Raw genomic sequence first — 25,171 nt, forward strand, 5'->3', positions numbered from 1 at the left:
GCGGAAGCTGATGTGTAGAAGGATTGCTGGGTACACTCAGGGCCTAGCTGAGGAGACTGTGAATTTGTTGTAGCTCTATATCGGGTCCAGGGTAAGTTTTCTTAACGATTTATTCTAGATAAGGGTGACTCATAGATTCTAAGGTCAGAGGGCCTCAGAAATGGTCTGGAAAACTTTCAGGAACCAGACAGCAGTCTCATGATTTCTGGTCTCTGCCTGTCCAGGCTTCATTCTCTCTCTGCAAATAAACTTTCTCCATTCCTCATTCCTCATAGTATCTGGGAGGTGGATGCACCATAGCTCCTGAGTTTATGTATCTCTTCTGCTCAAGAAACCAGTCCAGTTAGAAACATAATCTCTCAGCCCTAATCCAAGATTCCCAGGAGAGAACATTTGCTTAGCTCAGCTCACATTAGGAATCCACTCACAGTTTGATAAACTGCAGCCAGAATGCCAGGGGTCACAAGACAAACGTGGCCCTGGAGCCTATAGATCTGGAGAGAGAGTGTGGAAAACTTAATTCCCAAAGAATAGGGCTCGTGGGCTGGACTAACATAAAACAGTGTCCACTCATAAGCTCAATTCTGCGGGACTGGGTTATTTCCGTTATCCTGGTTTAGGATAGGAGAATAGAGAAGGTAGATGGCTGGAATATCTGTGGTTATGATTTTAAGGGCAAGCATATTAGCAAAAATGTGGTTAAAGTAACTGAACATAGGATCTAGACCGGATGGAAAAAGTGAAGCCAGGAAAATACTGATCAACTATGAGGCAGTTGAGATTTATGGGATTCATAATGAGTAGAAGAGCTGGTGGTGTGAGTTGGGGGGAAGTGAGGAGGGGAAATCCTGAAAGGTTATGGAATACGGGACTTTGACATTTCACTCATGGGGACAGACCTCCCGTGCTTACCCAAAGTGCTTCTGTTCGAACACTTCCACACAGGCTTGGCTCTCCAAAGCTGCTATGAGGCCCTTGCTGGTGAGTTGTTTGAGGGAGCAGAGCCAACTCCTTCCCCAATGACTCTGAACTTCTACATTCTGCCACTAAGGCTCCAAGTCCTGTTATTTTATATACCTCACTTTTTTCAGTTATTATACACAATGGGTGTAACAAACTAATATTAAGACAGTGTTGAAGCCCAGGCTCAGAGGCCAGGTGAGAAGAGCAGGGATATCAAAAGGAGGGAGAGTGAGAAGGGAGATGCTGAGGTTATCCAAGTGTAAAAAAATCACTGTGAAATTATATATATATATATATATATATATATATATATATATATATTTACTTATTTATTTGGTTGTGCCGGGTCATGTGAACTCTTAGTTGTGGCATGCATGTGGGATCTAGATCTAGTTCCCTGACCAGGGATCGAACCCAGGCCCCCTGCATTGTGAGCACGGGGTCTTATTCACTGTGCCACCAGGGAAGTCCCTCACTGCAAAAATTCTGACTGAGGCCAGCTCCGGAGGGATAGATATGTCACGTGTTTACATCACTCGGAGCCAAAGCCTTCCTTGTGTACGCTGTGTCTAGCTAAAAAGAGGGAATGAGGAAGGTAAGTAGATATAAGATAAACTTTTCCCCATTAGTGCTGATGGAAAAGAGGGGCACATGGGAGCTCCAAGACACCCAATTCTGATAAGGATGAAGGGAGGTCTGGCCACGTCTCAGGGGAATAACCATAATAACCACGGTTAACAGCTTCCATTTATGGACGACTTCCTAGTCCCAGGTATTCTGCTGGTTACTTTATATGTGTTAGGTTGAACCATATGAAATTTCTGTTTTGTAAAATACAAAGAGTCAAATACCTGCACATTCATACGGTTCGACACACCATCTCATTTCATCCTCACCACAACAGCCCCATTAAACAGATATCACTGTCCCCACTTTACAGATGAGAAAACTAAGACTCAGAAAGTGAAAGTCTTGGTTTAAGGCTGCACAATCAGTAAGTGCTGAAACCAAGCTTTGAACCCAGATTGTCCCAATAGAAGGCCAGAGTGCTTTCCAGCACACCACAGCTACCAGGGGAGCAAAAGAGTTAAACTTAAGAATTAAAAAAGGCTGGAACTTCCCTGTCGGTCCGATGGTTAAGACTCTGTGCTCCCAGTGCAGGGGGCTCAGGTTCAATCCCTGGTAGGGGAACTAAGATACCATATGCTGAGTGGTGCAGCCAAAAAAGAAAAAAAAATTAAAAACAAAAGAATTAAAAGACCCTAAGGTGTTACAAACTAGAGATTCTTGGAGTCAGCAGGGTCTCAGGGGGACTGTCTCAATCTTTATCCACCACCCGGGTTCTAAAGTAGAGAGGTAGCCGGAACTGCCTTCCCCCTCCTTCCTCCCAACCACAAGGGGCGCCAAACGCCAACAGCTTTGCTCATAGGGCCCTCCGTGCACCTGCCGGGCCTGTCTTGTTTCTCCACGCACCCGCCCAGCCCCAGGGCGCAGGCGCCACCCTCCGCTCCGCACCCCGCTCCCAACCAGCGATCACTGCGCAGGCGCCCCAACCAGGCGTCGGGGGAGGTGGTGGGCCTAGGGGTAGGTCGCGTGGCGGTTGGTCCGAAGCGGGCCACGTGGTCACGGTGCCGCCGCGCGAGCGTGCGCAGAGTGGCTGAGCGCGGCCGTGACGGAACGACGAGGCGTGGAGTTGCGCGACCTCGTCCGCCCGGCCCGGCCCCCGCCCCTTGGCTTGCCGCTCCGCCCCCGCGGGGCGTCCCGGGCCGCTAGTTCCCTCGGCGGCGGCCGCGCGCGGCCCGGGGTCGCCGTGAGTACTCACGAGGCCAGCCTGTGAGGCGGCCGCCACAGGGACGGGGCGGGGCGGCCGGGCCGCGGGAAGGGTGCGGGGCCCGCCCCGCCTCGGCCGGGGTGGATAAAGTGAGGGGCTTGCGCCGGTTGGCTCTGAGGGGCCCTCCTGGCCTTGACAGGCTTCGCTGAAGGCTGGGCTGCTGGGCTGCTGGCGACACAGATCGGGCACAGAGCTTCTTCCCCGGGAGGCAGGTGTTGGGTGTCTTTGGGGTCTCCGGAGGAAACCGGAGAAGAGCTTTTAATTGCTCCTCTAAAGGAGGCCTCAGGGCCTGTCCTGAGAGCGCGGTGGCAGCCAGTGTTCAGAGGCTCACGCCGGCCTCTGCCTCCGCCGGGTACCCTGGATAGCGGGAATCGCAGGTCTGTGGCTTCTCCCCCGCACTCTTTGTTACGTGGCCTAGGCTTTCTGAGAGGAGCACTCGCTGTAGAGCGGAGTAACCTGCTTGCCCAGTACCACAAAGCTGGGAGGCAAACCCAGAGTATAAACGTTGAGATCGGAGGCTTTGACTAGATGTAAAGTTGTCACACCGGGGAAGCGCCCTTGGGCCTAGGCCAGGACCTTTGTCATCCGGACTCGAGGCTTATTTACATTTGGCCTGTCCCCGTGCAAATTCTCCGTTAGCTGCCATCATCCAAAGCACTGAACAACAGACACCCTTCTCTGGGCATTCTTCACACAGTCTGTATTTGGCCTGGCCTTTCTTGAAAGGTTCCCTGCTTTACCTCATTTGGATAAGTTAGATAGGTCTCTCTTGCTTAATTCATTAACAACTCCCTTAAGTGGTTGTAACCAAATCACAGGAGTGGCTGTAATTAGAACCTGTCAGATGTGCGTAAGTCCCAATTCCACTTTACTCCTGACCCTAAGCAAGTAGCTCGACCTCCCTACACCTGATTATTCTATACATAACATGAAAGCTTTGAAATAGACCATCTTTCAGGCTTATTCCTCTTTAAAATGTCTGTGATTCCATGAATTCCATAACTACCCACCATTCCCCTTTTCCCACTCTTCACTATTTAAACCCATTCTCCATCTCTCCAGAGAAATGAGCTTTGAGATTAGAAGGTGGGAGTCCCTTTCACTGAAACAGCCTGGTTTGAAAAAGGTGGTAGTTTCTGAATTGTCTTTTCCCTGGACAGGAAAAATTTCCTCTGAACTACCTTTTTCTCCTTGTGATAACAACAGAAACCAAGCAGCAACAGCCCTTGGAGAGAGACTAAGTTTTCTTGACTTCCACAGTGACAGAGAGCTTGTGAAAGTTGGTACTTCTGGCCTACGTTGTCATCATCCTACCACCCAACCCGAGACAGCCCAGGCTGGACATTAGTGCCTCCCTCTTTATTCCTCTGTGATCATCCAGATCAGCACCTGACTGTTTATTTTCAAATCTCACAAACACAGCCGCCAGATCTTCATATTCTGGTTCTCGGCTGCTCTTGAAGGTGAATGGAGTCTTGCTTTTTAAAATCATTTCTGTATGATTTTTGTCTGCGTAGATGTGTTTAAGTTCTTGTATGTCTCTCCCCTTTGGCTTATGTCTCCAGCAGACAGTTCATTCATTCATTCACTCATTCAATAAATGCATGTTGAAGGGCTGACATTATAGACAAAAGAGTCAAAGCCTCTACCACCATAGAGCTTACATTCTGGTGGGAGATAAATGCAATAAACAAACATTTTGTACGTCAGAGCGTGGTAGGTGCTGTGGAAAAAAAGCAAGGAAGGGGGATGGAGAGTGCTAGTATGTTGTGTGTTGCGGTTTTGCTGTTTTATATAGGATAGTCAAGGTGACCTTCAAGCAGAGATCTGAAAGGGTAGAGGAGTAAGCCGTGTGGGTATCTGGTTGAAAAGCATTCCAAGAAGGGTGGCCAGCAGGGGCAAAGGCTCTGGTGGGAAGATGCTTGATAATGTTTGAAGAACAGCAAGAAGACATTTATGGAGTCTTAGTGGTAATCTTCCTGTTCACATTTAGAGTTAACTTTTTAGAGAGAGCCCTTACAAGAGTACAAGAGTAGACTCTGATTTTTTTTTCTTTTTATGAAAATTTCCAACTATATACAGAAGTAGAGAGTGTAAGAAACCGTTATGTACTCATCATTCAGCTTCGTCAGTAATCAACATTTTGCCATGTTTATTTCATCTCCCCCCCATCCCCCCACTTTTTGTGCTGGAGTTGTATTTTAAAGCAAATCTCAGATATCAGGCCATTTCACCTCTAAACTTCAGTTGCAGTTTCCTTTTGCATTTTTTTTCCTGCATATTGTTTTTGATGGGTCTGTCAGCACTGCCAGCTGGAGGACTGCTGTGCTGTTTGCCCTGGCATTGTGCTTTATAACTCCATTCTGCGTCAGTTACCAAGTTTAAGTTGTTATCTGAGGAACAGACCATAGGCCCTTGGAACAGGCAAGGATTTAGAACAGTGGTTCTCAGAATAACTTGGAGGGCTTGTTAAAACAGATTACTAGACCTCTGGAGTTTCTAATTAGTAGGTCTCAGTAGGGGGTCTGAGACTTTACATTTTTAACACATTCCCAGGTGATATTGATGCTGCACATCCACAGACCTTACTGGAGAACCACTGATCTAGAAACCTAAGATTAAATAGAACCATGTTAAAGACCAAGAACACCTCTGTGTAAGGTTGGAGTGGATGAAACTGAGATAAATGCAGAGCCAAGAAGGCCTAGGACAGTGGTTTTTAATCTTGTGAAAGGGGTAGGGGTTAGTGTTTTTCTGAGCATTTCTAAGGATCATTATTACATTATTTGGGGAGTAGGTTCCAGGAGGAATCCAGGGCATTATTTTGGCTGTGACAACTCAGACTGTGTCTACCGGAGAATGATCAGTGTTGTTGAGGACTTTTAAACGTAGCTATGGTTGTTATATAAAGGCTTTTATGGATACTGGTGTTAAAAGAGATAATGACTCAATTTGGAGAAGTAACTAGAGGTAAAGAATCCAGAAAAAGAGTCTGCTTCTGATGGTGGTTGGCACTATGAAGAATATTCTAAAATGAACTGACTAGACTGAGTAGCATAAGCATCTGGTCCCACCGTCATCATTTTTGGCTTCGGGGTTGATATAGCATTATGAACTAGAGCAAGAACTTGCTTCAATCACAACTCTCCAGCTGGAGAACAATAATGTCTTATGTTTGTATAGTGCTTTCACGGTTCATTATTTTTAAAGAACTGTGTGTACAAGTGTGTGTACATGCATGCAAGTATGTCTCTGTGTGCAAGTGTCTGTACATATGTATAATAAAAGTGTACCCATAAATGTGTGCTTGTGTATATGCCACCCAGTTATTAAGTGGTGATGAGATCAATTGTTGTCTACTTTCTACAGGACAGTGACTTGTTACCACCACAACAGTAGAGCCTGCCTTCCTCAGCAGATCTCCAGTCAGCCCCTGACATCTCCCCCTCCCTCCCTTGTCTCCCTTTGTGGCCTCCTAAATGCCCATCTCGTTGGCCTGGGTTCAACTGGTGGTATGGAGGGGTGCTGCCTAGCACTGACCTGGGAGTGTGTGTGACCCACTGACCCAATGGTGAGAACTGACTGCCCATCTCTCCAACTGATCATCCAGGGGTAGATGGAACAAAGTGCAGACCTCACGTTTTCCCGGTGTTTTCCCTCCTACCCTTTTGGTAAATAGAATGGCTATTTGAAGTTAAAGGAAGGAGAAGGGGCATGGAAACAGTATTACTTGGTGTGTGTATAGGGAGCTTTCTTGGGAAGGAAGGGGAGAGTTAAATAAGGGTTAGAAAAGGAGTTATGAGACAAAAGAGCTAGGTATGCTTGAGAGCCATCTTGGGTAATGATCCAGAAGAGGCCAGCTTGTACTAGAACTTAGATATGCCTAGGAATCAACCTTGACATTGAAATCTTCCTCATACCTCCCCCACTGGCTATCAGAGCCTCAATCATCATACCCCATACCTAAGAAGGCTAAAATTCCCTACCGCTTTCCTCCATGACACCAAGTCAGTGCTAGACCATGGATATGACCAGATTCAGGAAGAGAGTGAGACGCTCCCAAAGGGTGAGGGGAAGGGAGCAAAGGGATTAGGGCCTCAGTTATTTTATCCCAAGGGACCTCCCATTCTTTGTGGAAACCTGTTTCCCATCCTAACCCCACTCTGTTCCGTGGGATAACAGGGACCCAACAAAGGGTTGTATCCTTACTTCTCATCATTAGGACATCAAAGGCCAGTTCTGGAATGATGATGATTCGGAGGGAGATAATGAATCAGAGGAATTTCTCTATGGAGTTCAGGTGAGATTACAGCCCCCAAAACCCGTGATGGATGGTCTAAATGTGTGCTTTTCTCTGGATACATCAAGAATGAAAGATTATTTTGGAGTAGAGATGAAGATACAACGTCAGTGTCATCTGAGGATTGCCTTGTCAATGCTGATTTCATATCTTTGCTCTTGCCTGGAACTCATATCTTTCCCAGTGTAAACTACACCCTCTGTACATGGAGGTTACCCATATCAGGGGTCCGTGGTCCGTGGCCTGTTAGGAACCGGGCTGCACAGCAGGAGGTGAGCGGCAGGCCAGCAAAGCTTCATCTGCCGCTCCCCATCACTCCCCATTGCCCGCCTTACTGCCCGAACCATCCCGATTCCCACCCCCACCCTCCACCCCTGCCACCCTGGTCTGTGGAAAAGTTGTCTTCCAGGAAACTGGTCCATGGTGCCAGAAAGGTTGGGGACCGCTGACCCATATGTTCTTAGTTGTAAAACATTATTTTCTGGCTATTCCCTCACTAGCCAGCAGGGGTCGTTTCATTCATTAGGGTCAAAATTTTAGAAGATTATTCTACCAATGATTGTTTAATGCTATCACTGCCTAGGGCATGATCCTGAGCAGGAATGTTGGACTCTAGACAGAACCAATCTGAGTTATATTCTGTACTCTTCAGTCTGTTCTGAGTTCTTACAGAAGGGATCCCTAAGTGTCCTGGTCAGGGTTGAGAGAAGAAGCTGAGGCTTAAGGATGTGAACTCCTTAAGCAAAGCCTGCAGTTGGTCTCCTAAAACTTCCTAGAGTGGTGATGGAGGGAGACTTGTCTGTCAATGAGACTTGTCTGGTGGCCCAACTATGGCCACCACCAAAAGCCCCTTCACATACGCAGCTTTTGCTTGTATGTATTGCTGTAGTTTGATATCCCTGTTCTGGATGTTTCATCATGTTCTGTTTTTCATCTCTTCCCCTCTGTCTTTCCCCTCCACCATTTTTCCTCCTGACTTAGGGGAGCTGTGCAGCTGACTTATATCGACACCCACAGCTTGATGCAGACATTGAAGCAGTGAAGGAGATCTACAGTGAAAACTCTGTATCCATCAGGTGGGACTCTACTTCAGGGATGGCAGGGGACTCAGCCACTTCTTTCTGAGTTGTTAAAAGGGTAGAGGTTTTTTCTTTATGGTATGATAGGGGCGCGGGTGGTTAGTGGACCTTGATAAGTTTTGAGCTTAATGATGGTGGGAGTTATTTGGAATACTTGAGGTTGGCTGACAGGAGTAAGTAGGAAAGTATAGCCACTTTTCTTAGAAGTTCCCTCGTATCCTAGACTCCTCTAGGCTGATAGTTTCACCTTTGAGGTAAGAAGGGCTTCTGGCCTGGCAAAGGCCCAGATCATAAAAGTGGCTTCAGGCTGTAGCTAAGAACCTAAATACAGAGCTGCCTTCCACCCTTCCCTCTCCCTTATCCCCAGGCTCAGTTCTCCCTCCACCTCAGTCTCTGTTCCCTTCTTTCTCCCTTAATGAGTCTCACTTGTGGTTGCCTGTATCTCTATAGAGAATATGGAACTATTGATGACGTGGACATTGACCTCCACATCAACATCAGCTTCCTCGATGTAAGTGGTGCTGGTACCTGCCAACAACATGTCTAGTTGGGCTTGTGGATTTTGCCATGTAGGCCTGGAGTCTTGTTCCTGACTGCTGTATTTGAAGCACATATTATTCATGCCTATTTTTCCTAGATCATCAGCAGACAGTGCTGTGTGCATGTGTGTATCATATAGCGAAAACTTCAAGTCCATTCCTCTCTGCTGCTAAACTAGAAACTATTGACCTTACTCTTTTAGGAGGAAGTTTCTACAGCCTGGAAGGTCCTCCGGACAGAACCTATTGTGTTGAGGCTGCGATTTTCACTCTCCCAGTACCTTGATGGACCGGGTAAAGGCAGTGACTTTGGGCATGTGGGTGCTCTGTGTGTGGTCTCATCCAAAGTCCTAAGTTAACTGAGGTAGAGAAAAACTAGGAGCAAGACCTGTTGGTGTAATCTGTAGGCCATTGGTAGGAGCTTTTCAGTCTCTTCTCATTGGTGTCTTCATACCCTATTGCCTGATAGTCATGCCTTAAAGGCCTTTCTGTTCCCAGATATTACTTATTCCTCCCCTTCCCCTCAACTTCCAGTATAAGTTGAGGCTATCTGAAATTGGTCAGACAGTTCCCAGAATCTACCCTCTGCCTCAGATATTTCCCTTGTCCACCATTATTGTTTAGAGTACCCTTAGAATCTGAGGAAGCTAATCCACTGAACTGGGGCTTTAGACTCCCAGGAGGATAGACATGGATACATAGTAGGAGCTTTCTCTTCTCTTTGCAGAACCATCAATTGAGGTTTTCCAGCCATCAAATAAGGAAGGATTTGGGCTGGGTCTTCAGTTGAAAAAGTAAGAACTTTGATCTTTCTGGTTATGAACATTGAGGGAAAGAGAAATGGACATGTGGATGGACAGGCAGACTCTTGAATGTTTCCTTCCAAAAGGGTATTTCTGAGATATGCCCAAGAAAGACTAAAATAAATTTGGGGAGCCAAATTTATGGTTAGGTAAGGGAGCTTGTGTTTCTGGGGTATCTGGCCTTGAGGCTTCCTGGAGGTGAGAGGTGAAACTCATCAGTACTTAGCATTTAAGGAAAAGTGCAACCCTGGAATTAGAGTCATGCTCATCACATTTCCTCAGAGTGGGGGCTCTAGGATTTCAGACAGTTTTAATTTATTGAATGTGTTGAGCACCTTGCTAAGTATTTGGTATATAATACTGAGAAGTAAACTCAGTCAAGTTCCAAATAGAGTCCAGTGGATACATGTTCTAATACAAGTGAATATGTAAGATTTAGAAAGAACACAGAGGAAGATGTAGGTGTAACTCAGTCTGGTGGCAGGTGGATGAATGAAAGATGAAAGGGAGATGATTACTGGTTTTCAAGGATGGATAAGAGTTGCCCATGTAGACCATGGAGTAAATAACATTTGCAAGGGCATAGTTATGTGAAGCAGCATGTGTGTAGGAAGCTTCAAGTAGTTATGTATTGCTAGTAAAATGCAAGGGGAGAATGGTAGGAACTAAAGTTAAAGCCAGAGAAGCAGGAAGGAGTCCAAATCAGAGAGGATATTGGGCTTTTGGGAGCATTGAAAGGTTTTAGGCAGAGAAAGGACATGGTCAGATTTAGTTTTTAAAAAAACATTCTAGGGCTTCCCCGGTGGCGCAGTGGTTGAGAGTCCGCCTGCCGATGCAGGGGACACGGGTTCGTGCCCGGTCTGGGAAGATCCCACATGACGCGGAGCGGCTAGGCCCGTGAGCCATGGCCGCTGAGCCTGCGCGTCCGGAGCCTGTGCTCCGCAACGGGAGAGGCCACAACAGTGAGAGGCCCGCGTACCGCAAAAAAAAGAAAAAAAAAAAAACCATTCTGGTAGCACTGTGCAAAATAGGTAGGAGGGATGAGATAAGAGACCAGAACTGTTTTAATAGGAGGCATTTGTAGAAGTCCATACATGAGATGATGAAAGCCTGAACCAAAGTACAACTGTAGGTAAGATTAGAGATGAGAGATAGACTAGAGAAATTTGCAGGGTTTAAAATCAATAAGACTTGAAGAATGATTTGGGTATGTTGTATATGATAAGAGCCAAGGAATAGTGGAATATTACTCTTAGGTTTCCAGCCTAGATGTCTGGGTAAATTATAATACCACTCATTTATATAGGGATTTGGAAGAAGAGCACGTTTGTGGGATGAGGACAGATAGTTATTTCCATTTTAAACATGTTGTTTAAAGTTAACTTTAGGATATTCCAGTGGAGATGCTCAATACAGAGTTAGATATGTAGATTTGATACTTACAAGAGAGGTTCAGGTTGAAGTTATATAGCAGTGTATGGGTGAGACTTGCACCCAGTGTAGAATATGAGATTGCTAAAGGAGAGCATGATAGAATGAGAAGAAAATAAAATCAAAGGCAGAACACCCTTTAACCCAGACAAAATAGCAGGAGTAGGTAGAGGAAGAAGAAACACTGAAGGTAGGTCAGAGAAATTGGAGAACAATGGGAAGACAATAGAGTCAGAGAAGGCAAGGAGGAGCATTTCTACAAGGAGGGCCAGATGCCAGAGAGGATGAGTAAGAGGAGAACTTAGGAGTTTCTGTTGGATTTAGCATCAAGGTGAGAGCAATTGTAGTGGAGTGGTGAAGGTAGACACCAGAATACAGTAAGTATTCTGGAGAAGTGAGTGATTGGCAACAAAATAGAAACAATAAGTGTGGATTAAGAAATTTGGATGAGGATATAAGGGGAAGAGGGGGAGATAGCTAGGCTGAGGTAAAGAAACTTGAAACTTTTTGTAGACTTCAGTAAAGGAACTGACAAGAGAGGGGGATGATTGACAGATCAAGGTCCCATGAGGGGCTGAGATCTAGAGGACAAACAGAGCAATTGATCCTTAATAGGAAGGTTACCTTGTCTCCAGAGAATGGAGGGATCAGGTAAGGGTAGAAATGGAAATGGATTCTGTAGTAGGGTTGCAAAATTATGGAAGATGATATCTCATGCCTTCAGTTTTTTCTATTGAGAAGAGAGATTATCAGTTGTAGGTGAAGTTCGGAGCTTAAAGAAGGTGATAAGGATTTAGAATAATAAGGTAGAGTGATACTAGAGAGAACTGATCAAGGACAAGTGAAAGGACTGACAAGACTAGCTGAGGGCCCAGCCCAAGTTGGAAACCATAAATTTGGGGATGTAATGTTTTGCCTAACAATGTCATACCCTTCGTGTCCCTTGTCCTTTTCTTCACTATTCATAAGGCAGAGGGTGATACTCACCACTTCTGTTCCGCTTTCAGTATAGCTCTTCTTGGCAGTAAATTGCCAGGTTCACAGCCTTTGAAGACTCACCTTTGAGATCTCCCTCTAAAGGCAAAGCATCTAAGAATTTTTCTGGTCCATTAGACTAGGTAAGGGAGTGGGAATTTACCCATGAAGGTAAAGAGGTACTTTAGGACAGTACATTTCCATGTGCTAAGATTATTATCAGTGGGGTCTTGAGACACACCTTCCCCTACAACAACTAGCTTTGCAGTCCCTGGGTCTGAATTTTAGATTAGTTGCCTTTCATAGTCCTATTTCTTGACCTGGGCTTCCCCTGCCTGAACTTCTTTAAGCCTGTTGCTCTTTAATTCTTTAGGATCCTGGGTATGTTTACATCCCAACAATGGAAACATCTCAGCAACGATTTCTTAAAGACCCAGCAGGAGAAGAGGCACAGCTGGTTCAAGGCAAGTGGTACCATCAAGAAGTTCCGAGCTGGCCTCAGCATCTTCTCACCCATCCCCAAGTAAGTTTCTCCATGAGCTGATTATCTCTTATCACTGTAATCTCAACTAAGCCTCCACCCCACTTTCTTGATTATGTAAATTATTCTATCCTCTTCCTAGGTCCTCTAAATTCTGTACCTTTAACTACTAATACCACCCACATGGTCCTGTCCCCTATGTGTCTTTACCCTTCTACTCCTGACCCAGTAGTCATATCTTGTCGTTTATGTAAAACACAGTACCTAGCGCATGGTACATGTTTGGAGAAATGTATGCTAATCTCTCCATCTTTACCTTCTTCAACACTTATCCTTATTCCCTATCCTAAGGAGGCAGAGTCAGAGCTAATAGGCCCCAAGTCCTTGCTCTTATGGAAGGGCACATTGATTTATTACCTAGGTTCTGGAAATAAATATTGCTCAATTCTTTGATCCTAGGCCTACATTTATCCCCCCTGGTGCCTTCTGATCTTCCCAAAGGCAAATACAAACCCAGATTTGTAGTTTTCCAGGTGCCATTATTGACAGACAGACAGACATTAGGCTCTTTGGGGTCCAACTATTTCTTGCCTAGTAGTTTAATCACACACACACACACACACACACACACACACACACACAGAGACACACACACACACAGACACACACACACACACACACACACTAAGTGAAACAGGCATCCTCTCCAGGGTATCATTCCTTACCTGGCCTAGGTGCTGCAGAGAATGACCTAGGCTTTGCCTTTGCCTGCCCTTCATGTTCCAATCTGAAGAACACATAGATAATGACATAAAAATCAAACCAGTTGTGTAGTGATCTACTTGCTTTGACAGTTTGATCCAATGGAACTTTCCTCAGATATGAGTTGCTCTTTGTCTTAGGTCATTTCATCTATTCTTATCTCCAGACCTCTTCTTTTTTTCTTTTTTTTTTCTTTTTCTTTCCGGTCATGCCACGTGACATGAGAGATCTTAGTTCCCTGACCAGGGATCAAACCCGCACCCCCTGCATTGAAAGTGCGGGGTCTTAACCATTGGACCCCCAGGGAAGTCCCTCCAGGCCTCTTCTAGTGCTCATACTGAATCCTCAGTCTCATCACTTCTCTTTGCTCTGTGTTCAGGTCTCCAAGTTTCCCTATCATACAGGACTCCATGCTGAAAGGCAAACTGGGTGTACCAGAGCTTCGAGTTGGACGCCTCATGAACCGTTCCATCTCCTGCACCATGAAGAACCCCAAAGTAGAGGTGTTTGGCTACCCTCCCAGCCCCCAGGCAGGTCTCCAGTGCCCCCAGCACGTGGGCCTCCCTCCCCCAGCATGGACCTCTCCTTTGGTACATGGCTGAGGAGGGTTTGACTTGGGTGTCAGAGGGTGGGAGGGGAAGTGTGGGAATACAGCTTCTCAAAATGGAGTGGGGGTCTGGTTGTCCAGGCATCATAAACCAAACCTGGGCATGAATCATGAGTGAGTAGAATGGAACACATTTTTTAATAGTTGTGAACTTATATCTGAACAGTCTGGCAGGCTTCTCTGATAGTATGTCATGAAGCAGAGAGTCTGGGGTTGGGCATCCCACGGAGATGTCATGTATGATTTTGTTAGGTTGTGGTTAGGACTTGGTAGTCAGCTACTTTACAGACCTATTCCACCTACCTTGAAGGGGTTTAAGGACAGGTGAGTCTTTTTTGTTTTGTTTTGTTTTTTTTGAGGTGAGTCTTTTTTAAGAACCTTGGCAAAAATGTCTGAAAGTCTTCTCTGCAGCTTGGGGATTACTTAGACTGATCAGCGTTAGGGCTTAGCTACTTTAAGAGAATTTTAGGTAGTGGGCGTGAGTGAGGTCTTTCTAGTCACCAGCTTCATAGGAGGTTCACGGAGTCTGTCTTTTTCCTCTCATCAGGTCAGTGGTCACTGCAAAAACATCCCCACTCTGGAATATGGATTCCTTGTCCAGGTAATCAAGTCCAAAGGTTCATTCCAAAGCCTTTCCCCTGTTTTCTGACCCATCTGATCCCCTAACATCTCCCAGCTGTTCAGTCAGTTAGCAAACATTTCCTGAACTGTTCTGCTTCCAGAACTATACTGAGTGTTGTGTGGATAGGAGAAAAGAAGGCATAGTTTCCACCATCAAGAAGCTTATAGCATTATTGGGAAGACAACGCTTATAGACCACTTACGATCAAGTGCCAAATGAGACATTGCAAATGTTAAGTGCGCTGGTGCCAAGATGAGAGAAGGATTGACACTGATTTTCTTATGATCCCGGACATCCTTGCTCAAGTGGGCTTCACTTTGCCTCACAAACTTTCACTGCTTAGCCACTTCTGGTCATTTGCTTCTTTTTAAACCCTCTTTATTTTCCAGACATGGTTTCACTTTTTTTTTTTTTAATTTATTTATTTTTAATTTTGGCTGCCTTGGGTCTTTGTTGCTGTGCACAGGCTTTTCTCTAGTTGCAGCAAGCAGGGGCTACTCTTCGTTGCGGTGCGCCGGCTTCAGTAGTTGTGGCACTCGGGCTCAGTAGTTATGGCTCGTGGGCTCTAGAGCACAGGCTCAGTAGTTGTGGCACACGGGCTTAGTTGCTTCGTGGCATGTGGGGTCTTCCTGGAGCAGGGCTTAAACCCGTGTCCCTTGCATTGGCAGGTGGATTCTTAACCACTGTGCCACCAGGGATGCCCCATGGTTTCACTTTTGCATCTCCATTATCTTTGTTCATGTCATTCCCTCCACTGACCTTTCTCACTATATCTGCCTATTGCAGTCAAGTCTCAGATGCCAGCTTTTCCATAAAATCTTCTCTGTTACTTGAAATGTATTAGCTGGAAGTGTGTCTCCTCTCATTGAACTCTTTTGATGCTTTTTGTTTTATATGACATTGATGTGTCAGGTACCATATGCTGCCTTGAATTGTAATTAAGTTGTGTACATACCACATCTTCTCTGTTGGAGTATGGGGTCTGAGAAGACAGTCTTTTATGTTATTGAATAATCAAGGAGAACTTTCACTGAGCTAGGTGCCTAGTAGGCATTCAATAAATCTGCATTAAATGAATGAATAAAAGCCCTTGCATGTCCATTTACCATCCCAAAAGTTTGTGAAATGGGAACAATTTGATTTATACACAAAGTGTACATGGTTGCAAAAGCCATGCTAAGACAGAGTGTATAAAAAATACTTTAGGGGCTTCCCTGGTGGCGCAGTGGTTGAGAGTCTGCCTGCCGATGCAGGGGACACGGTTTCGTTCCCCGGTCTGGGAAGATCCCACATGCTGCAGAGCGGCTGGGCCCGTGAGCCATGGCCGCTAAGCCTGCGCGTCCGGAGCCTGTGCTCCGCAACGGGAGAGGCCACAACAGTGAGAGGCCTGCGTACCGCAAAAAAAACCAAAAAAACCCCCCAAAAAACACTTTAGGATATTGCTGCATGAGCTCTGGATTTGTGCTGTCTTCCCAGCACAGAGTTTTATCTATGGTCTTGATCAGTTTACAGGCTGATTGTTCTAGGTAGTTAAAATGGCTTCTCAGGCATCTGATCATGGACTGAATACTCACTTGTCACATGGGGGCAATCTGTAATTACTACAACTAATGTTAATAGTTTGATTAGTACTTGTTTATAAAATACTTTCACAGAAATCATCTTTTTACTCTCAGTACCTTTGTGAGGTGAATTTTGTAAATGAAGAAACCACTTTGTAAATGAAGAAACCAAGGCTCAGGTTAATTGACTTGACCAAAGTTATATATGGTATTAAGTAGTAGAGGGGGAATGTTAACCCAGGTCTTCTACCATGGCTGATCTTATTTTTATTATACTATATAGTCTTAGCTCTAGAGTCAGGCTATCAGTTTAAGTGCAGGATCCAAGAACAGATTCTACCTTAGGCACAAGGCTGGGAGGTAGGAGAGTAACTGGAAAAGAAGTTCAGATTATTTCCTACATCTGGGTCCGGGCTTCCAAAAGATAAGTAGAATCTCTGTCTCCTCAGATCATGAAATATGCAGAGCAGAGGATTCCAACATTGAACGAGTACTGCGTGGTGTGTGATGAGCAGCATGTCTTCCAGAATGGGTCCATGCTCAAGGTATATGCCTCTGTTTCGTAACCCTCTTTCTTGCACCCTTAGCTGAGGCCCCTTACTTCCTCATCTCTCCATTTTTCCTTTCTTCCTGGATCTATGGTAAAGGTAGAATTCTGTCCACACTCCTTGAGACTCTAGAAATAATTGTTTTTCTCAGAAAGCAAATCTCAGCAGTCCTATTTGGAAAGATGAGGATATGTGAATATCAATCTAGAGTTGTCTGAGGTCAGGCACCCCTCTTGCACTATGATACCTTCTTATTGGACACCTCCTGCCATCACCATCTCTAATATGTCCATTCAGCCAGCCGTCTGTACTCGTGAACTGTGCGTTTTCTCCTTCTACACCTTGGGAGTCATGTCCGGAGCTGCAGAGGAGGTGGCCACTGGAGCAGAGGTATGGGGGAGGGAAAAGCTGCTGGGGAATTGGGATCAAGAAAGGCTGGGGAACACAGCAGTTTCACTGCTTGGAATTTAATCTCCAGAAATGCTTTTCTGTGTAAGGATGTTCACTATAGTATAAAAAACCCCACTATAGTGGGTTTTTAAAATATTTTACTTATTTACTTTTTGGCTGCGCCACGTGGCTTACAGGATCTTAGTTCCCCGATCAGGATTTGAACCTGTGCCCTGGGCAGTGAAAGCGCAGAGTCCTAACCACTGGACCTACAGGGAATTCCCTAGTATTGTTCATAATAGTTTAAAAAAAAAAGTGGATACAGGCCCCTCTGTACAGGGTCCAGTTAAAGAATGATGGTATGTCCTTTGCAGTAGAAATTTTTGGATAGAAAATTATAGCATATATAAAAAAGAAAAAACAACAGTATGTATAAAGAATTCTTTTTTTTTTATTGCCTATATAATAAAATAACAGTTTCTGTAGGGAAAACATCTGGAAGAATATACATCAAACTTAGCAGTAGTTACCTGTGAGGAGTGAGATTTGGGGGCAAGGGGATGATTTTCCTCTTTTTTTAATCACCCTTTTAAACATTGTTCTTGAATTTTTATAATGAGGTTATATTTTCTAATGAAAAAATCATAAACATTTGTCTTTTTTTTAATTTTATTAAAATATAGTTGATTTATAATGTGTTAATTTCTGCTTTAGAGCAAAGTGATTCAGTTATACATATATATACATCCATTTTCATAATTCTTTTCCATTATGGTTTATCAGAGGATATTGAATATAGTTTCCTGTGCTATACAGTAGGACCTTGTTGTTTATTCATTCCATATATAATAGTTCGCATCTGCTAATCCCAAGCTCCAAATCCATCCCTCTTCCACACTTCATATTTGCTTTTTTTTTTTTTTTTCCATATTTGCTTTTAAAAAGAGAAATGCTGGGCTTCCCTGGTGGCGCAGTGGTTGAGAGTCTGCCTGCCGATGCAGGGGACACGGGTTCGTGCCCCGGTCCGGGAAGATCCCACGTGCCGCGGAGCTCCTAGGCCCGTGAGCCATGGCTGCTGGGCCTGCGCGTCCGGAGCCTGTGCTCCGCAACGGGAGAGGCCTGCGTACCGCAAAAAAAAAAAAAAAAAAAAAAAAGAGAAATGCTGAGACCCTCCAGAAGGTAGACCTATGCTGGGTACTGTGTGACTCCCAGCACTGGGAAATCATTTAGCTTTTGCCCCCTTTCTCTCCTTTCTCTTAAGGTGGTGGATCTGCTGGTGGCCATGTGTAGGGCAGCTTTGGAGTCCCCTAGAAAGAGCATCATCTTTGAGCCTTATCCCTCTGTGGTGGACCCCACTGATCCCAAGACTCTGGCCTTTAATCCTAAGGTATAGTTGCTTGGGAAGAAAATCAGGACTCAGGAACAGAGGTGTTAAAAGACAGTGGAAGACTTTGGGCTGTCATTCCAACAGCTTGGAATAAGAGGACAGAAGAAATGGAGCACTTGTTTCTTGGGAACTCTTGCTTTAGCCGTTTTAGTGAATAAATAACTAAACATAACTAATAATATAAGATAAATAATAACTTCTGAGTTTCTCAGAAGAAGGGGAGAACGATTAATATTAGTTATGTTATGATAGGGAATAATACAGACTTTGGAGCCAGACAGACGTTGATTCCATTTGAGGTTCTGCTACTCCCTAGCTGAATGGTGTTAGGCAAATCACTTAACCTTTCTGAACCTCAATTTCCTTATCTGTAAAAAGATAATATCTACTGTTATAAAAATGGGAGATAATATATATAAAATATTGTATAAGTTAGGGTTCTCTAGAGAAACAGAACCAATAGAAGATATTTAGAGAAAGAAATTCATTGTAAGAAATTGGCTCATGTGATTATGAAGGCTGAGAAGTACCAGGATCTGTAGTGGGCAAGCTGGAGATTCAGGAGAGCTGATGGTGTAAGTTCCAATCCAAAATCCAGCAGGCTTGAGATCTAAGAAGAGCTGATTTTTCAGTTCCAGTCTGAAAGTAGGAAAAGACCAATGTCCCAGCTCCAGGCAGCCAGGCTGGAGAAGTTCACTCTTACTCAGCTGTTTTGTTCTATTCAGGCCTTCAGCTGATTAGATGAGTCCCACCTGAATAGGGATGGCAGTCTCCTTTACTCAATCTGCTATTCAAAGGTTAATCTCCTCCAGAAACCCATTCACAGCCACACCCAGACACACCCATGGCCCAAATTGACACAATTGATGATTGACAAAATTGACCATCACAAGTACCCAGCACAGTGCTTCACTATTACTCTCATTGCTATGTATCAGGCACTATACCAGGTTCTTTACATACGTTATTTAATCTTCAGGTCATCTCTCTGAGGGTAGTGGGAATTTTTATCATCACTTACATACAGGGATACTGAGGTTCTAAGAGGTTAAATAACTTACCCTATTACTCTCAGCTGGTAAAAAAAGAACTAGCATGTGATTCTAGAACTTTTTGACATTAAATCTGTGTTCTTTCCATGACATACTATGCTGTTTCCCTGGGGCCTAGAATTATTTTGTACATCTGGCCCATCCTTTTCATCATGTCTTACTCTCCTCCACTTTTGTTCATCTGGTTCTTCTCTTCCCATTGATTCTCCACAGAAGAAGAATTATGAGCGACTTCAGAAAGCTCTGGATAGTGTGATGTCCATCCGGGAGATGACCCAGGTATTCTACCCTCTGCCTGTCCCCTGCCTGCCCACTTAAGTGCCCTGTTCTGTTTGAAATTCATGCAAGTGGAGTGAAGATGTAGAGATGCTACTCAAATCCCTCACTGTATTCTCTTTAGTTTTCCCTCTTTAGCCTTCTCAGTCTTTGTTCTCTGTTTTGTTAGCTCTGTTATTCCTATTTCTCACTCCTTATGTATCTCTCAACCTTTACCTTTGCTGCTAGTTCCTTCACAAGTTGTTCCTATTTAATGTTTTTTCCATAATTCTTAGGGCATTAGAGAAGTGAGGGAAAGACCTCTGTCCAGGGTTGGGAGGGTGAGGAGGGGGGCTTGGAGGTAAGGAACTAGACCCAGGGGCCTACATCTTCTATCCTTCTAGGGGTGGGGCAGCCACATGGAGCAGTGACCATCCTTTGACTCAAGGCTGTCTCTCACCAGACTTCCCCACCCCTCGTCTGCAATCTCTGCATGAATAGACATTCATTTGTACTCACATTTACAGGTGGGCCTCTTCTCAGCAAATCCTATATATCACAGTTCAGATTAACACATAACATACACCCAGGAGGGATGATTTACTTGTCAGAAGGACTGTTATGTTTTATGTAAAGTTTTACCACAGGATTCCTTAGCCTAATCTTTCTGGGACATTGATTTTATTTATTTATTTATTTTGATTTATAATCAACTTTTTAGGGCTGTAGGAATTGCATAAAATGAGGGAGACCCACCTGCATGTTGTTTTGTAAGCATTTTCGGTCATTTTCATATTTATTTATGAGTCTTCCCAACCTGACTGGGGTCCTTGAGGGTGGGAAGCCCATCTCCTCTTGGTTTGGTATGGTCTTCAGTGCCTACCTTGCCCTGGGCCCTGATAGTCTGTGGAAAGTGGGAGGGCTCCCATCTCTCCTGGGAGATAACCTTACGGCCATTGTCTTACAGGGCTCATATCTGGAAATCAAGAAGCAGATGGACAAGCTGGATCCCCTGGCCCATCCTCTTCTGCAGTGGTATGAGTAGAATGGTTCATCCTTTGGCGGGTGGGGGAATGGGGCATAGTATCAAACATGGAGCCTACACCTTCTCTTAGAGGTGGTTTCAGCATCCTTCGCAAGGTTATAGATATTATGGTTGCTCTTTCTTGGGTTTTACTGATACACCTGCCCTTGACAGGAACTCAGATCCTACAAAGAGCCCACAAATTCTAATGTGATGTCTCAAGTTCTCTTCAGGTGTTTCTTGTTTCCCAATAGGTTTTTGAGTGCTGCTTCCATGTCGGAATTAACACTTCATTTCAGTCAGGGTTTCTATGCATGCAGAGAAGTCTGTCTCCCTCTTCTATGCCCTTTCCATATCTCAAGCCCTTCCTTGTTGATGTTGACTGTCCAGAGCCTTGAAGCACTATTATTACTCCCTTCTCCTAGCAAAGGTTCTGACCTTTCTCTACTTCCCTCCACCCCTTGCCCTCCCTCCCTGATCTTGATTCCTGTTCTCTTGATTTCTCTTCTCTTTTTCTGACATAGCTTTCCCCTTCTAGCTTACTTCCTTCTGTCTAGTCAGCCTTTGACATTAGTACTTTCTCAATGCAACATGCTCCCTCTTAGTATGAGGAATGACCAGGCATAGACCATCCAGGATGGCATCACAGGTACATGAGTGAAGCACAAAAGAAAAAAACCATGTCCACTATAAGAGATAATACTCCCTTGCTGAGCCCTCAACAGTTTATGCCTTTGTTCTCTCCTGTCCTCTAAGTTCAGCCTACATATGGCCCAGTCTGTCCCCAAATCCTCAGGAAGTTTGTTCTAGTTTCTTCTGTTTTTTTTCTGCAGCTCAAACAATAACTTTCCATTCCCCTCATCTCTGAGAGCCTTCAGCCTTCCTTTGAGCTCAGGCAGGATGGCTCCTGAGCCCCAGTTCTCAGTTTCTAAATCCCAAGTGTAAGTTGTCACCATTCTAATACAGACCCTACCTTTCTAACTTTTTTTGGTAGCTGACCTCTTGTGCTGACCTTTTGTTCTATCCTTTTCTCTCCCTAGATGTAGCAGCCCACCTCCCACTTCTCTCTTTCTTTCATCCATTGTGTTTACCCAGTAACTTGCTGGTCCCTGGTCAGTAACTTCGCTTTTACATTTTTATACACAAACATTACCACCCACAGGAATATCCAGATAGTGTCCTGGACTCACACAGCCCTGGAATCCTTGCTTGTTCTCCCAGGGGCAGAGCAAGGCTGCTGCTTTGTTCAGGATGGCCTAACCACACACTTATTCTACCTTTTTGTTTTTTCTCTGTTTTGTCCTAGGATCATCTCTAGTAACAGGTCACACATTGTCAAACTACCTCTCAGCAGGGTAAGTGACCATTCTCCCTCTAAACACTAAATTTCTGGTGAGGGGCAGGGAGGGGCTCCAAACCAGCTAACTGAATTGGTCCTAGACCTGCCTGGTTGGGCTTGTCTCAGTAGTCTTTGGGCCTACACATATTTCCTTTCTTTGGGGTCAGTGCAAGCCTAGTTTGCTCCCTTCCCTCCCTGATCTCCATTTCTGCTCTGTTTTCCTGACCCCACCCCCACCCTGGGCAGCAGCTGAAGTTCATGCACACCTCACACCAGTTCCTCCTGCTGAGCAGCCCTCCCGCCAAGGAGGCTCGGTTCCGGACCGCCAAGAAGCTCTATGGCAGCACCTTTGCCTTCCAGTGAGGAGTGGGGCGGGGCTGGGGGTGGGTGCTGGATAAGGCAGAAATAATGTAGAGGGATGGGAAGGCAAGTTCACTTGAGGCATATGAGTTTGTGTTATCTATGTCCATCAACCAGTCAGTCAACAGATACTACATGCTATTGTGGTAGGTGCTGTAGAGGATAAAGATACATAAGATATGGTCTTTACTCTCAAGCTACTTGTGATGTAGTTGAGGAGAAATGACTTTTACATATAAAAATATGTGGTTGAAGGAACAGATTATAGCAGGGATAGATTTGAAAGCTACTTTGAAGGAAATCAGCAATTTATGCCCAGTTGTGAGAGGAGAGAGAGAAAAAGAGAGATTAAAGGTAACTTAAAGGGAGTTGGTGGTACCCTTTCCTTAAAGGAGATGTGAACTCATTACTGGAAGCCATATTTGGGATCAGTGATAATCGTGTTGAGTTTGAGATGAATTTGTTTAATTTGAGATATCAGGATAATAGGCAAATGAAAATATTGAACCAGCAGTTGAGGATTTAGGATAGGACTGTTTGAAGCATGGAAGAGAAGAGGAGACTGTATATTAAAATGTAAGGGTTAGCCACACACACACACATCTTGCATGCCTGTGACTATATCCATGTGCATATCCATTGCTAGGTTTATTTGTGTCCATCTTCATGTCCTGTGAGTGTGAGAATGGGTGGGAGTGGCAGTCTTGGAAGTGCTCCTGGGAACCTCATTCCATGAGGAGACATATATTCTACCCTGCCTTACAGTGGGTCCCACATTGAGAACTGGCATTCGATCCTGCGCAATGGGCTGGTCAATGCATCCTACACCAAACTGCAGGTGAGGCTGTGCCCCTTTTCCCTTTCTCTCCACCCCCCTCCCTGCCCCACTCAGTTTTGAAGTCTTCTCTAGAGTACTCAACTGTTTTTGCCTCAGTGTCCTCAAACCTAGCCTCCCGTGAGGCTTCGCTAGGGAGGAAGTTGAAACTATGTGTATAGAATGAACGTGGCTGTTGTATTTTGACCCTAGCCTGTGTTTTTTGGTGTTTTTAGGAATGGGCATATAGCTGTAGGTAGAAATAATAAATTGCTGATTGCAGCCACTGTGATAAATTAACTTGTTAGAGTTTTTCAATATATGTGACTATTCATTCAGATAGTTGATATAGGAGACATTTCTTTGCTCTGCAAGACTCCAAGGAATAGTTATTGTTCCTCCTCCTGACTGCCTGTTCTGCATTCCTTTTTGGAGGGTGGGGATCTGCATATATACCAAGGCCTAGGGACAGGAGCATGTCTTCTGAGGAACTGACTCAGTGGCTCTGCCACTCCTCACTCTCCAAGGCATCAATATCTACTATTTCACAGGCAAAGGGGTTAACTTGCATCCACTTTTCAGCCAATCAGCTTTTCAAGAGTAGGTGCCTAAAGTTATCTGAGCGAGTGAGAAGATTAAATGGAGGGACAGAGGGCTGGATAAGCCTTGTGGCTGCCTAATACACAGCCATGGGTGGGCCCAGGCTCATATTGCTCATCCTGGTGTTTCCCTGCAAGCTGCATGGAGCAGCCTATGGCAAAGGCATCTACCTGAGCCCCATCTCCAGTATTTCCTTTGGATACTCAGGTAAGAAATAATCTTTGGTCACATTGACTCTATTTACATTGCATCCATTTTGTGAATACATAATCCTATGCTGTCTCCTCTTCCATCATGGACACTTGGTCTGTGTCAGCTCTCTCCCCAATCATGGATACATAATCTTTCTCTGTTTTCTCTCATTAGGAATTTAGATTCTTTGCAAGTTGAGGCAAACTATCTCCCTTTCTCTTAGGTATTCTCTTCTCCATAGGGATCGTTTTATTCATTGTGGGGCCTTGGTCCTGGGAGTGGGTTAAGGAATAACTGGGAAATGAAACTAGGCTCTTTGGAGAACACATTTTTGGTGTTGGCATTAGCCTGTCATTATAGATTGTGTGTGTGCACACCACGTGCATGCGAGTTTATATATGAATGCACTTGAAGGCTTGAGCCCCTTCCACTGGCTTACATTTCTGAAGACATTGTTCTCCTCCTTGTCAACCACCTTTTAAAATTTAAACTATGTATAATCATACACTATTATATTAGTCACGTTGAATGCAAGAGGAAGCATTTTATTCCAAAGATAAGGCATAAACAATGTCCAGATTCTAGTCAGGAGATGAGTTCAGCTGCGTCCAGCTCAGAAAATGAATCTGACTTAGCTCTCTCATTGTTTCAAGTTTATGTCGGAGTTCCTTTTCAGTCTTCTTTTGTTCTTGTTCTGTATAGTCTCTATATAAAAGTGAGCCACCATATAGTTGCATGTCTACCATATGAAGGGGCCAGTGCTAGATTTTTATAAATTACTATTTAGTATTCTCCATTAATTGTAACTGTTATAAAGATAACACTTAGTTCCAGAATAACAGAACTAGAAAAGTCTCTAACGACAGAATAAACCAAACAAAGTAGAAGAAAGGAGTTAATATAGGTAAGAACCAAAATCAGTGAAATAAAAACAGGTACAATAGATAGGCTCAAAAAAGCCAAAAGATGATTCTTTTAAAGAACTAACAAAACAGATAAACCTGGCTAGATTGATTAAGAAGAAAAAGAGCACAATTAAATAATATTATGAATGAAAAAGGGAACATAACTATAGATAGAGCAAAATTTTAAAAGCTAATAAAATTCTGTCAACTGTATGCCAGTGATTTGAAGACTTTGTCAAAATTGATAAATTCCTAGAAAAATATAACTTAACAAAACTGATTCAAGAAGAAATAGAAAGCCTGAATAGCTCTAAAATTGTAAAATACATTGAAATAGTAGTTTCAAATTT

General features: G+C 44.3%; 1 protein-coding gene across 10 annotated transcripts in view; it reads left to right on the plus strand.

Moving 5' to 3' along the window:
- Positions 1 to 1,842: 1,842 nt before the first annotated feature.
- Positions 1,843 to 25,171, plus strand: part of PARP6 (poly(ADP-ribose) polymerase family member 6) — a 29,635-nt gene continuing 6,306 nt past the window's right edge. The window contains exons 1-20 of one of the 10 annotated variants that reach the window (XR_013826993.1): positions 1,843 to 3,171; positions 4,001 to 4,257; positions 6,164 to 6,365; positions 7,017 to 7,094; positions 8,076 to 8,170; positions 8,624 to 8,684; positions 8,916 to 9,006; positions 9,440 to 9,506; positions 12,295 to 12,444; positions 13,544 to 13,754; positions 14,319 to 14,372; positions 16,405 to 16,500; positions 16,801 to 16,893; positions 18,155 to 18,280; positions 19,546 to 19,611; positions 20,555 to 20,622; positions 21,918 to 21,966; positions 22,197 to 22,309; positions 22,957 to 22,983; positions 23,076 to 23,148. Coding sequence is in view for 1 of the 10 variants with exons in the window: in XM_079912272.1 (XP_079768398.1) it covers positions 6,363 to 6,365; positions 7,017 to 7,094; positions 8,076 to 8,170; positions 8,624 to 8,684; positions 8,916 to 9,006; positions 9,440 to 9,506; positions 12,295 to 12,444; positions 13,544 to 13,754; positions 14,319 to 14,372; positions 16,405 to 16,500; positions 16,801 to 16,893; positions 18,155 to 18,280; positions 19,546 to 19,611; positions 20,555 to 20,622; positions 21,918 to 21,966; positions 22,197 to 22,309; positions 23,076 to 23,148; positions 23,862 to 23,931 (1,564 nt within the window). In the remaining 9 variants the exon portion in view is untranslated. Of the gene's footprint in view, positions 4,258 to 6,163; positions 6,366 to 7,016; positions 7,095 to 8,075; positions 8,171 to 8,623; positions 8,685 to 8,915; positions 9,007 to 9,439; positions 9,507 to 12,294; positions 12,445 to 13,543; positions 13,755 to 14,318; positions 14,373 to 16,404; positions 16,501 to 16,800; positions 16,894 to 18,154; positions 18,281 to 19,545; positions 19,612 to 20,554; positions 20,623 to 21,917; positions 21,967 to 22,196; positions 22,310 to 22,956; positions 22,984 to 23,075; positions 23,149 to 23,861; positions 23,932 to 25,171 lie in introns of all 10 variants that reach the window. The other 9 variants (XR_013826994.1, XR_013826986.1, XR_013826988.1 and 6 more) reach the window with 9 other exon arrangements.

This window comes from Stenella coeruleoalba (assembly GCF_951394435.1).
Source record: "Stenella coeruleoalba genome assembly, chromosome: 2".
Taxonomy (NCBI): domain Eukaryota; kingdom Metazoa; phylum Chordata; class Mammalia; order Artiodactyla; family Delphinidae; genus Stenella; species Stenella coeruleoalba.